At 34.3% G+C, this 13,012-nt stretch overlaps 2 protein-coding genes across 17 annotated transcripts in view; one reads left to right on the top strand and one right to left on the bottom strand.

Moving 5' to 3' along the window:
• LOC119243607 (bifunctional heparan sulfate N-deacetylase/N-sulfotransferase 3) overlaps window positions 1-8,197 on the top strand; it is a 143,376-nt gene extending 135,179 nt beyond the window's left edge. For all 4 annotated transcript variants that reach the window (XM_054694534.1, XM_054694533.1, XM_037509532.2 and 1 more), the window contains 2 exons: window positions 1,511-1,613; window positions 6,655-8,197. In XM_054694534.1, coding sequence (XP_054550509.1) covers window positions 1,511-1,613; window positions 6,655-6,774 — 223 coding nt within the window. In that variant the 3' untranslated portion in view covers window positions 6,775-8,197. The remainder of the gene's footprint in view (window positions 1-1,510; window positions 1,614-6,654) is intronic.
• Window positions 1-13,012, bottom strand: part of LOC119243609 (uncharacterized) — a 782,255-nt gene that overhangs the window by 754,366 nt on the left and 14,877 nt on the right. The gene's annotated exons all lie outside the window — the stretch shown is intronic.

Genomic DNA, 13,012 nt, shown 5'->3' with positions numbered 1-13,012 from the left:
TATTTTTGAAAATCAGTTGACCATACTTGATCTACTTCTGGACACAATTTTTCCTTTGATCCATTAGTGCCACTACTACATATCCTTGATTATTATAGAATTAGAGTAAATCTTGAAATTAAACAGTATACTTTGCTCTTCATTTTTTAAACTGTCTAGGTCTTTTGTATTTCTACATATTATTATCTTTTCAATTTTGACCAAAAAAGAAATCCCACTAGAGTTTAGATTGGAATCACGTGGAATCTATAGATAAATCTAGAGAGCTGATATCTTAAAATATTTAGACTTCTGATCTATAAACATGGTACATCTGTCTTCTATAACTCTTAGCAAATTTTGTGATTCTCAGTGTGCAAATCTTACACATCTTTTGTGTTAAATTTATCCCTCAGTATTTCATGTTTTATGCTGTTTTTTTAATTTTGGCTCACTCTATAATTTTAAGCAGAATTAGAAGCAGTATTCTGAATATTGTTTAATATCCAAAGAAGGAAATGGCCCTAAATGACACTTCTTTCTAATGAAGAAGAAATTATAGCAGTAGAATCACTGAATAACAAAAGCAATGTGAAAGAATTATACTGATAACTATAACTTTCACTTTTATATGCAAGCACAGAAATTACTAGTTATTCACAATGAGTGATAATACAGAAAATATCCAGAGACCACAGAAGAAAGGCCCTGGATTCACAATGATGAATTGAGTCATGTCCTGCATACTAAAAAGTATATAATCCAAGATAAATAAACCTTACAAAGTCCTTCTTTTTCATGTATTATTCAACTGACATTTGGAGAGTGTTCTCAAAGAGCCAACTACTATACTAAATGTTAAAAAATGGGAAGAATCCTGCACCATCTATCATTAAGGGCTTATAATGTAAACTCACATAAAAATTATATTAAATATTTGGCTAAACAAAAATATAAATTTAATGTGCTATTATTTTGATTGTAGTTATATAATGAAAATTAATATTTATAAGTGCTGTTACTTTAAAACAGAGCTCAAACCAAGAGAAGAATGTGGCTTTGGGAAAAAAAATTAATGGATTGTAAGTAGAGAATTCTAAAATTAATAACTCCATAGCACAGCAAAACCCTTTCTCTTCTATTACCCTGTAACTGTATGATACAAATACTATGTAAATGCATAGATATGGATGAAGCCTGGCTTATGATATTTAAATCCTACAAAGGGAAAGCATGTGCTTGAAACTTAGAAAAAAAACTCCTTCCAGATGAAGTAGGCTTATTAATTTCTATTAATAGGAGACCTTCTGCTGACAATTTTTCTATTAGGTATCTGGCAAATTCACAAATATGACAGATGGACTGAGATTTCAGAAGGATGCCAAAAGACTTTATGCAAAGGGATATAGTCAAAAATGCTAGTTTCCCTGGTTATATAATTGATATTCAAAAAATATCATGCTTTTGCTCATTATATCTTATAAATAGCTTGAAAAATGCTTTTTAGTTTTTGTATTTTGTATTTTTTTAGGTTTGATTCTCACAAAGGTTTCTGGTGTCAGTTACTGGAAGAAGGTAAAACGAAATGCCTCGGGAAGAGCAAAGGAAGAAAATACCCTCCAATGGATCCTGACGTAAGCATAGCACTTAAAGTTACAAACTAAGCAAAGTGACAATAATATACCTATTTTCTTAGAAAAGTGGCTAAAATCAAAATGCAGCTTTTCTAAAAATTAAATGTGACATTGAGATTTCAATACAACCAGGTTGCTTATTTTGATTTTTCCAATGATATATTACCTGTCATACAAGAATAAGGGAAAAACAATAGAATTTGCCATTTTGAATCAGAACAAAGAAGGCAAAATCTCATTTCAAAAAGAATAATATATTCATGGAGATTTTAGTACTAAAAATGTTAACTGAAACCAAGAAAGGAGATATATTAAATGGAAACTGAAAATAGGATCAAAAGATTTCTAATTTTTTCCCACTAAGTCATTCTATCTTAAGTGTGGCATGCATAATAATAGTAATTATTGGTAAATTGAGCTTTGAACTGCTGATATGCTGATAAGATAAAAGAATATATTTTCCAAATGTCTGATACAGAGCAAATAATGAAGGCTCTGGAGAATAAGATGCATTTTTTTGAGGTATCTAGCACCCCTAGTTCATTCTCTTCAGAATGGGGACAGGGAAGTCTCCATGTGCTGTAGTCTCTCAGTTTATTAAACCCAATCTTTTCCCTTAATGGGATTTTATGTCTGTTAAGATTTATTAATTTTATTCTGATTTCATAACCAATCCAATCTGTGTATAATTTAGACACATGAGTGCAAGTATGTTATTTGTAAAAGAAAAAAAAAACTAACTCAGAAGTTAAAAACATGATTTAGGATGTTTTTCCTATAGTGTTGTACACATTTTAACTAAGAGTCCATAGTGTCTAAGAATTCTGAGAGTCTGAAGTCACTTGAATTTTGACTGAATCCTTGAATACTATGGGGCCATTATTTTTATTTCAACCAAGATAAGACCTGCCCTCACTAATTTCATAATTAAATTCTACCTGAAAGTCATTGGGTGCAGGGTGGGTGTTATTCCTGATGTCTTGATAAATTAATTTCTTTGGTTGATTATTTAAAATATTCTTTCAGAGCACTATGAAATCAATCCTCACACTTGAATAGAAATCTGAGAGCAATTTCCAGGTGTTTCAAGAAATTATAAAGTATATCATTTTTATTTACATCAAAGCTACATCTCTATATATCTATTAAAGTTAAAATATTTAAAAGACACTAATATCTCTCTTTTCTAACATTTTATTTTACTCCCATCAAAGACAGACATACTGATACATAATAAATTTAGTGATAGACAAATATAAGAAAAACAGGTTAAAATTACAGTAAATGTTAGTATTAGGATACTAATATTTCCACATCCAACACTAAGCAAGATTGTGGTGTAAGATGTTCCTAAGGCATATTTTTATCCAGATACTGATACCAAATGGATGGGTTTTACACACCAGGGAGCTTTCCAGTTTTCTGCAAACACCAGCTAGGCATCCTGAAGTTCGATTCAATTCTGACACTAACCACATAGAGTTATCACAGACCCCACAGGTTAAGGGCTCAGTCCTGCAAGACTACTACCCACCCATTTCAGACTCCAGTAGCAAGTGATGCGTTCCCAGGTGACTCGTATTTCTGTACAACTTAGCTACAAAACTAGGGATCCCAAGACCCCTCTTCAAGTTCCATAATTTGCAACAAGAGTTCACAGAACCCTGGGAAACACTTTACATTATTGTAAAAGACACAGATGGACAGGTCTGTGCCTGTGTAAAAGGCACAGATGGACAGCCTGGTACATAGGACAAGACCAGATGGTCCTGAACAGAGGAGCTTGCTCTATGCAGTGTGGTGTGTACCACACTCCCAGCACAAGGATATATTCACCAACCCATTAGAGCCCCAAATTCCTTAAGTTAGGGGTTTTATAGACATTCCATTATGTAGGTATGATTTATTAAATCATTGGCCTTGAAAATTGGCTCAATTCATATTCCCTCTTCCCTTCCCATAGGTCAGAAGGTAGGGTTGAAAGTTCCAATCCTCTAGGGATACCTTTGGTTCCGCTAGCAAGCATTCCCATCAGAAGCTATGAAGCACCCACCAAGAGTCACATCATTAGCATAATCTCAGGTATAGTTTAAAAGGGATTGTGATGCTGTAGAAAGGACACTTCCAATCCATCACTCAGAAAATTTCAAGGGCTTTAGGAGCTTTGTACCGGGGAAGACTAAATATATTTCTTATCACAGTATCATATAAGTACTGAGTTGTGTTCAGAGAATAGAGTGGCCGATTATGCACAACAGTGCCAGTAGGAGACAAGAATAAGGAGGCTTCCTAGAGATGATAGAAACACAAGTGTGTAGAATAAATTAGGGTAAACAAACAGTAAGCCCCTAGGCTGCTTGCTTCTCCTCCACCCACAGAAAAATGTGAGTATCCCTCCTCAGGACTCTCACCAAATCATTACAGAGTACAGGTAATCCTGGTGAATCAAGACTGTTTTAAGTCTGATTCCATTTTGACATTGTTCATCAAAATATAGAAAAGGAACAAAAACTTATACTTTAAAATGAGTATTTTTAATGGTATTTTTGCATGAACACCGCTAACTCTATTATGTTTCCAAATCAAAAGAATATAAAGTCTTTATATCAAAAGAATATAAAAATCAAAAGAATATAAAGAATATAAAGTGGCCTAGGGCGATTAAGTCTCAGCACTATCACTGCGGTGACCTGCATTTGATCCCCGACCAGGGAGCTAACCCACATATGGCGCAGCAGACCTTTCCTGTCATGCCTGCTGCCCCCCTCAGCAGTGTATTTCAGTAGATCTGCCTGTTCTGCTCCCCACTCTGTCTCTGGTAAATCCTCTCACCCCTCACACCTCTGGCCTACACCCCAGTTCTTCTATGCAAAAAAAAAAAAAAAACTAAAAAAAAGAATATAAAGTCATAAAATCTTTAATAACTGATCAATAAACAACTTGATATTGGATTTATTATGATTCCTTTTAAATAACATTTCTATATTATAAAAGTACATATTATGTTGTTATTATACTCATAATATCACCATGTGATGCATGAAGAAGTTTAGCTACATTAGATACATTAGCATCCATTTTATCTGTGATTTTTATCATCTAAAAAATTACCCCTTCTGAATGATCACCAGGTAACAATGTGCACAAAATAAAACTCAGTGCATACCACTGAGTTCTGTTCTAATAACTTTTGGCCTGAGAATATTATATTCTCAAATAGGATATGGTATACTTTGCACCTCCTATCAGTTATCTTTCCATATCAAGAGCACAATAGGAGGAAGGAAGGCACACTTGGTTATGGGACCACCAAGAAGAACCAGGTTAAAGTGACACACATACACTCACAATAAGGCACAGGGGAAGGGTTTGATTATAGAGCCAGCACTGATAATAGGAACCAGGTTTGCAAACAGTGTCCTAAGAGGCCAACAAAGTTCAGGGACAGTTAAGATAATCTTTAAGTATCAGGAGGTTTGATCCAAACACCAAAGGGATAGGCAGCAGAAGAGGATCCCAAGAGATTCCATTCTGAAGGTGATAAGACATTATGAAGGTGAATATGGACAAATATTCACTATATGGGAAATATTAGGGAGCGAGTGGGCAGGAGCTGGGTGGCTCCATACTGCTCTTGTTGCAAGCAGATTTCAGGCACACAGAGGAACAAAGCAGAGTGAAAGAACATGATAGGAAAGTGCAGAAATCCGTACTCTAACCCCAGACATAGGGCTCACCCAGGTCTAGCTGACAGCAGAGAAAATGGAATAACCAGGCTCCCAGATGTAACTATAATGAACTTCCACCTTCCTCGGACATGAGTATGCTCGCTGGTCCTGTCAGGGTTCAGAGAAGCCCCAAACCAGAGTAATGAGATAGACTGACACAGAAACCACACAGATTTGGGCTCTTCTTGATCATGTTAGTGGGTAGACTGGGGCTCAAGTGTTCAGGCTAAGTCCATTAATTCTAACTACCGCCCAAAAAATGATGCTACATGGGAATTAATCAACAGAAAATGAGGGTTCGCCCCCTACTCCTGTATGGCATATAAAATGGAATGCCATATATGACATTTGAAAAGAATAGCACAGGTGTTAAATACTTTTTAAAGGTTCAAATCAATTTTAAAAATCTCAGAATAGTATATAACTAGGAAATGTTATTAATAGAAACAGATGCAGAAATACTCTTCAGAACAACTCTTAACAGCTGTCATCCAGACTAAGCACTGTAAGTCCTCACTTAATGTCATAGACGGATTCTTAGAAACTGAGACTTCCAGTGAAACAATGTATAATGAAAACAGGTCCTCAAATGACAATTGTTTTGTTCAATGTCAGTAAGATTTATTTTTTTCTCATCAATGTCATAACAAAATCCACTGAACAAAATGATGTGACTCAAGGACCTGCTGTATAAACTAAATACCATCTTGCATTACAGCCCTTTCCATTTTAGATAATTTTAATTATTTTTTTAATTGAAGGGAAGTCCACCTCCTTTTAAGTCAGACATGCTTTTCCTTCCTTGAGTCAAATAACACAAATATAATAAGCTGTAGGTTTATGTGGTTTAACTACGGCAATTTTTAAGGCTTATACAATAGTTTTTACAGTGAATACTGCATCTATTCCTTAGGAAATCTCTCAAGAAAGCATTCAAAATCTAATGGTGACAGAGAAGTATTTTATATTATATATTTATCAAACTTTCTCCAAAGCTAGGATGATTAATAGAGTATAGTAATAGACCCAATCAGTGTCACAGTTGTATTTCTAGTACCTCAAATTACTTTCACATTTAATTCTGCATAATCAAAGAAATCACAGTTACCCTAGTTAAAAGTGTATGTCTGTGTGATGTGTATTTTGCAGGACAGATTCATTGTCTTTATGTTGTGCTAAACAGTACATATGTTGAGCATCAATTTTATCTCGCTATGGAATGTTTGATATGAACTTAAATATAATCAAAATATATAAAATTTGCTTCAATAAGCAAAAAAAAAAAAATGTACTTTTTCTTCTTCCCATCTCAGAGCAGAGCATTTCTGTCAGGCTACTACCGAGACCATAATGTGGAACTGTCCAAGCTACTGCACCGACTGGGGCAGCCTCTGCCTTCCTGGCTGAGACAGGAGCTGCAGAAAGTGAGATAGCACCAGAGACAAATTCCTCAGAACCATCCTCCACAGGATACTCACCTTTCCTAAAACTTCAAGAAACTGCCAAAAAGTTGTTTAAAAATATACCTCTTCAGATGAGAAAAAAAAAAAAAAAGTTCCTTCCATGTGCTGGCATGTGGATGATCAGAAAAAAAAAGAAAAAGAATCTGTTACAAGCCTTGAGGCCACTGGCCTTTCTCTTATCCCGTGTCTGGGCCTGTGGGACTATTGGAGACTACTGTGCACTCATGTGGAGTCAACAGCTACCAATACAGATATCAAACACAAACACAGAACTGTTCCATTTCGTAGTGATATGTACACTTTTGTAGATCAACTAAGATTGTGTCTCTGTAAATTTTAGACCGCTGTTTGCCTGTACAATGTTTTCATACTCTTTGATTTTATAAAGTGTCCTATAAAAAAAGAAGCAAAAGAACCATCACAACGTAGCAAAATGCCAAATGCATATTACCTATGAAAAATGCTTGCCAAAATAGAAATCCATTGATGTATTTATGAAGATTGTAAATTACAATTTGTACTAAATCAGAGAGTAGAGAAGTTATATATGAGGTTATCTTCATCCTTAAAGTAATTTTTCATACACAGTCTCATGCGTTATGTAAAAATTACTAATTCCTCTATCATAATTGTTACACTGAAATATCTACTGTGAAGCTGTTGTGTGGTAAAAAGAAACTCAATGAGTTTACCAAAACATGTGAAGGGTACGGAATACATCTTCTAAAAGGGAGAAATTTTTGGGGTCTTAAGAGCTGTCACCAATGACTTGGGTCCCCTTTCAGCAAGGGCAAATCCACTCCAGCCATTCTTTCCTCATTGGTTCCACAGAAACACACAGAATCTGGTAACTGTGGCATCTGTGGCAAACAGACTGATTTTTAAATGCAAATAGTTCTTTTTTAATATCCCCCAGAATAAAACCCATGAAGCGAAAATTAAGGAAAATTTCTCTAGATGATATGATAGGATATATACATTTAAATTATAGAAAATTTTTTGCAGAGTTCAAAGTGAAATTGCATAATGTAGAAATTTATAAAAAAACAAATTAATATATGATTTTTAAACTGATATTTACATCAATACTTTTAATACAAGGCAAAAAAACAAGCAGTGCTGATTCCATTGTTTTGGGATATTTCATACATCACTCTCATTAAAGGATAATAGAACACAGTTGAATTTATGGATTATCTACTGAATAAATGGAGGAAGTACAAACATGAGCCAGGCATGGTTTTTAAAATATATACACACCTAAATTTGAAATGATTATAAGATTAATAAAGTATTCACATAAGAAAACAAGTCACACTCATTTATTATATTTATATTTACTTAATTTTTAAATGTACACATATTTTTAGTAAATAAATTCTCTATGATTACATAAGCCTCTATAAAATATTATCAAAATTATTATTAGAAAAAGAGATATGCAAAGAAAATCTATAGCCTAAATAATTTCAGTCATTACATTGTGTGAAACTAAATTCTATCAATTATTCACCAATGAGAAAATAAATTTCCACTTACTATAAATTTTTTAATTATAATTGATTAAATTTTTTTAAATTTTACATGCCCATATGATACAGTAATTTTTAAACAAACTATTAAAATAAAGAATTGGAGGGGGAAAAATAGTTTTTAAGACTCTTAACTATAAAAGCAAAATCAAATTCATCTGGATGAATGTTAAACTTGGTCCACAAGCTTAGTGCAAGACTTTCTAATGCAGTACATACCCTTCATGCTAGAAAAATAATCCCAGTCTTTCATCTCCACTGACTGAGAAATTGGTTTAAGAAGGTCAGGCACTGAGAACAGACCCCACCAGTTTCATACGGCATCATAATTTCATTTTGATAATAAAATGTCTACTAATAAAAGAAAGAAAACAGATACATTTATGTTTTAATGATATATATGCATTTAGACTTCTAAACAAAGTTACTGTGGCTGCTTTGTCTAGGTAAATTGAGTCAACTAAACAGCTCACCTTTAAAATAAATATTAAAATATATTGGATGCTTGTATAATGAAAGGAGGAAAAATAAGACATACCCAAATGTACCCACTCACAATACAGGTATTCTGCTACGTGGAGGCAACATTAAATCCTAGAGGACATGCATACTTTCTACATTATATTCTCCGGCTGGCTATTATGGTATTCTGAAAGTAACATAAATACACATGAGAAATGAATGAGAGATAATGTGATTTGAAACTAGCTTTGTACAGAATTCCTTTTTCATTGCTTAAAACATGAAACTTCCTCAGGAAGAAAGGAAATGGTTATTTCAATGTTTATAGCTATAATATTCTTGTCATTCACATTGAATGAAAATTACTGGAAACATTTTTTTCTCTGAGTTTTTTAAAATAAAAACCTGAATAAAATTCTGATAGTAGCATGGTACCTCATATGTACAACAATAAACTGTGATTTAAAAAAAAATTAAGAGTTTGGGCCTAGTGATTGTAAGTATTTGATTTCTTTTGTCTGGTACAGAGTAGGAGTTGTTTATAGAACATGGATGACACTAATATCATTCAAAATGGAGTGGTGCACAGAAAACTTCCTAGTAGAAAGTTAGGGTACTTTTTTAAAATGATAATACTATTCATAGATTCTTCTAATCAATGTTAGTAGTATTTTTTTTTTAATGGATATAAAGCAGTTTGTAGGGTCATTCAGGGGACCCTAGACTAAGAATCAAAACTGCACAGCCATTACTTAACAGACTTGAAAACTTGAGTGATTACAGCATTTCTTACTCCTGATACTCCTCAGCTCCCCACAAATGCGCTCCTTTCTTTCTTTAGCGCTTTTAAAGGCACTATATATATATATATATATATATAAAATAATAAAAATCTACTATATATATTTTAAAGATTTATTTGTTTATACAAGAACAGGGTACAGGCCAGAGGTGTGGGAGGGTGAGAGAATTCACCAGAGACAGAGTGGGGAGCAGAACAGGCAGATGACCAAAAACACTGCTAAGGGGAACAGCAGGCAAGACAGGAGAGGTCTGCCACGCCATGTGGGTATCTCCCTAGCCAGCGGGGATCGAACCTGCACTGCAAAGGTTGCGGACAGCTTCACAGCACTGTGTGCAACCCACTTTACCACTGGGGAGGCCCTACTATATATATATATAGTAAATATAGTATATATATATATATATATTTATTTATTTATTTATAAAAAATATATTTATAAAAACCTGTAATTTTGCAAGAAAGATATATATTGACAGTTTCAGTAGATACTCAGTAAAATTTCTTTTCTCTGTGCCAGTCCCTCTCGTTTCTAGATAACATATTTTCTCATGTTCCAACCCATCCAGTTTAGTGCACCAACTGATTCCCCATGGACTTGCCTCTTACACACATGCAATTATCTAATCTGGAATGCATCTGACCCCAATTTTCTATCTCAATATGTCATCCTCTACTCCATCCAGCCCAGCACAAAGCAATCCCATCAATATGATGTATTTATATACTTTTTCATAGATACGCTTCCTATAGATATCAGCACTGCAATCTCTAGGAGATATATTTTAGCACCAGAATCACAATAGGGAGGCACAAAATGACTCAATTATTCCATACGAAGGCATTTAATTTCAAATTATACTCTTAGTTCTAGTCTGCCAACAGTGACTCTGCTTGGTTCCCACCTACAACATAGCTGCAGCCTTCTTCCCTCCCACCCAGCACATCCACATCCACCCATACCCAAATACCTGGTAGTAGTGGGAAGTGCAATGAGCACTGGTGGTGGATAATCCTTAAGGAATTATTTCTGTGTTGGCTTGAAGTACCACCTTTCCCTTAAAACTAGTCATAAATTTGACATTTGAGGATAAAAGCTAGACACAGTGTGACAGTGACTCTGTTCCCCCCGACCAAAATTTAGAATCTACTTTGAGTAAGCTGCTCACCTGTGGCTGATGGTACCCAATAGAATTTGGGGCTACTCCCCCACATAAAGTGCTACTATTAGTTATTGTACTACAGTTTATTGTCCTCAATTTGTTATCAATAAGTGCTCTACATATTCAATGACCTTAACAAATAACACAAAGTACAATTTGACTAATTAGTGTACAAAATTAACTTTTTAAATCACCCTTGTACCTTCTTCCATTAATCCTGCAACTACCTTATTTTTTTTTTGTTTCTATCATTTCTCATTCTGTTCACAAAGTTACAACTACAAAAATTAATAAATCACTAAAATTGAAAGTACATCTTCATCATCCCTTAGACAAAGAAGTATCATGAATAGTATCAACAGTATTAAGGAAGACATCCACTTGCGAGATTCATGTCAAATATTTCATCTGCATACCAATCCCTTTTTTCAAGGAAATCAAAGCAAGTTCCACAGATTAAATACTCACAACATAAAGTCTCCAAGATATTGTTAGGAAGAATGTATTTGCCCACAGTTTATCATACAGAAAATGGAATTAAACTGAGTAAAATGTGAAACATTTCCAAGCACACAGACTTTGTGACAAATCTTACATAAAACTGTCTATATCAAGCTGTTTCTTGGTTATGAGAGAATAAATTAAGAGCAGGAAATGCCTGCTGTCTACACTGCTGATGCCAAAATGCTCTAGTTCAAATCAATAATGAGATGGAAACCAGATCTTGCTCTTAAATAGCATGCATAACTTATACAGTTCGAACACAGAAGATTGGTCATCTCCTGTATTTGGTAAATATTCTGAATATGATTTTTTTCAGTTTCAACTACTTTCAACAGAAAAGCAAGTTCAACATACTACATACGCTTATGGAGTTAGTCTAACTTTTAAGAACTTAATTTATGCCTTTCAAAGTAAAAAAAAAACTTTTAAAGGCCCACAAAACAACATACTATTAAAAAATAAAGCTTATACTACACATGAATAAACATGCAAACTTAAGAAATTAAAAAAATATAATTCTGAAAACTATGAAACATAATATTGATAAATGTTCATCCCATAAACCTGAGAAAAACCATCTTATTTCTATCCTATATTAATTATAGGAATGTCCTCAACAAAACAGAATAGCAAAGAAGATAAATTGAACTATAGTAGTCCAATATCTATTCTTAACTAAATGGCATTAGGCAGGTTAATTTGCTCTTTTAGACCCCAGCCATGAATGGAAGAAGTCAAATGTGATCATTGGTAACTGTTTCTCCCCTGTTTTATTTTATCATCAGTTATTGTCACATTTGACTCTCCCTGTCACTAACACATTCTGTCATAGTTTAGGAGCCATGAATAATCAAGATGGTAAACTGAAAGCCAACTCTGGGCTTCAGGAGTTCAACTTCTCCTACCTCATTTCTCTTTGGAGAAATAAGGGTAAGTTTAGCAAAAATCTATTTTCATATTTTTTAAACCATAAACATAACAAGAGTAGAAACAAAAATATCAATGTATGTCAAAATTAGGAAGATGAGCAAGAGGGTAAACGAGAAACAATCATGTAAATGAGTTAAATGTCTCATCCTTCATGTGTGAAGCCAACAGACACTGCTTAAAGTTGACAAACGAAGAAATGAAGGTAAGAGACTATCAGAATTTACAAATATAATCAATAGAGCATCAATAAAATGGTAAAAGGAAATTTACCTTCGATAAATGGGGCTAAAATGTAGCACTGAGGAAGAAATACTTGAAAATGTATAGCCAAGCGCATTACTACTTTTTATAACAATAATAGCAATAATAATTCGTCATTTAAAAAATAAGTCAAGGGGCCTCCCCAGTGGCGCAGCAGGTTGAGCGCAGGGCTGTGAAGCTGTCCACAGCCTCTGCAGTGCCGGTTAAACTCCCGGCTAGCATGGCGCGGCAGACCTCTCCTGTCTTGCCTGCTGTTCCCCTCAGCAGTATTCTCGGTCATCTGCCTGTTCTGTTCCCCTCTCTGGCTCTGGTGAATCCTCTCACCCTCCCGCACCTTTGGCCTGGGAAAAAGGCAACAAATATAAGAACCAGCTGACTTTACCATCAGAGGCTGGATGTTATTCAGAAACTGACTCTGTCCTAGAGAAGAGTCTTCTTATATTCCAGTGTAACAAATACTTATATTACAGTATAGTTTGTAAACCCCTTGTGGAGCCTAGTTCCCTTCAAGGGACTTATAGGTCAAAGCTATTTTCATAGTAATACTAATCTAA

The sequence above is a fragment of the Talpa occidentalis genome, unplaced genomic scaffold, assembly GCF_014898055.3.
Source record: "Talpa occidentalis isolate TD23 unplaced genomic scaffold, MPIMG_talOcc4v2.1 talOcc4.13, whole genome shotgun sequence".
Lineage (NCBI taxonomy): Eukaryota > Metazoa > Chordata > Mammalia > Eulipotyphla > Talpidae > Talpa > Talpa occidentalis.
The sequence above is the reverse complement of the archived record's forward strand: the minus strand, read 5'-3'. Positions and strand labels throughout refer to the sequence as shown.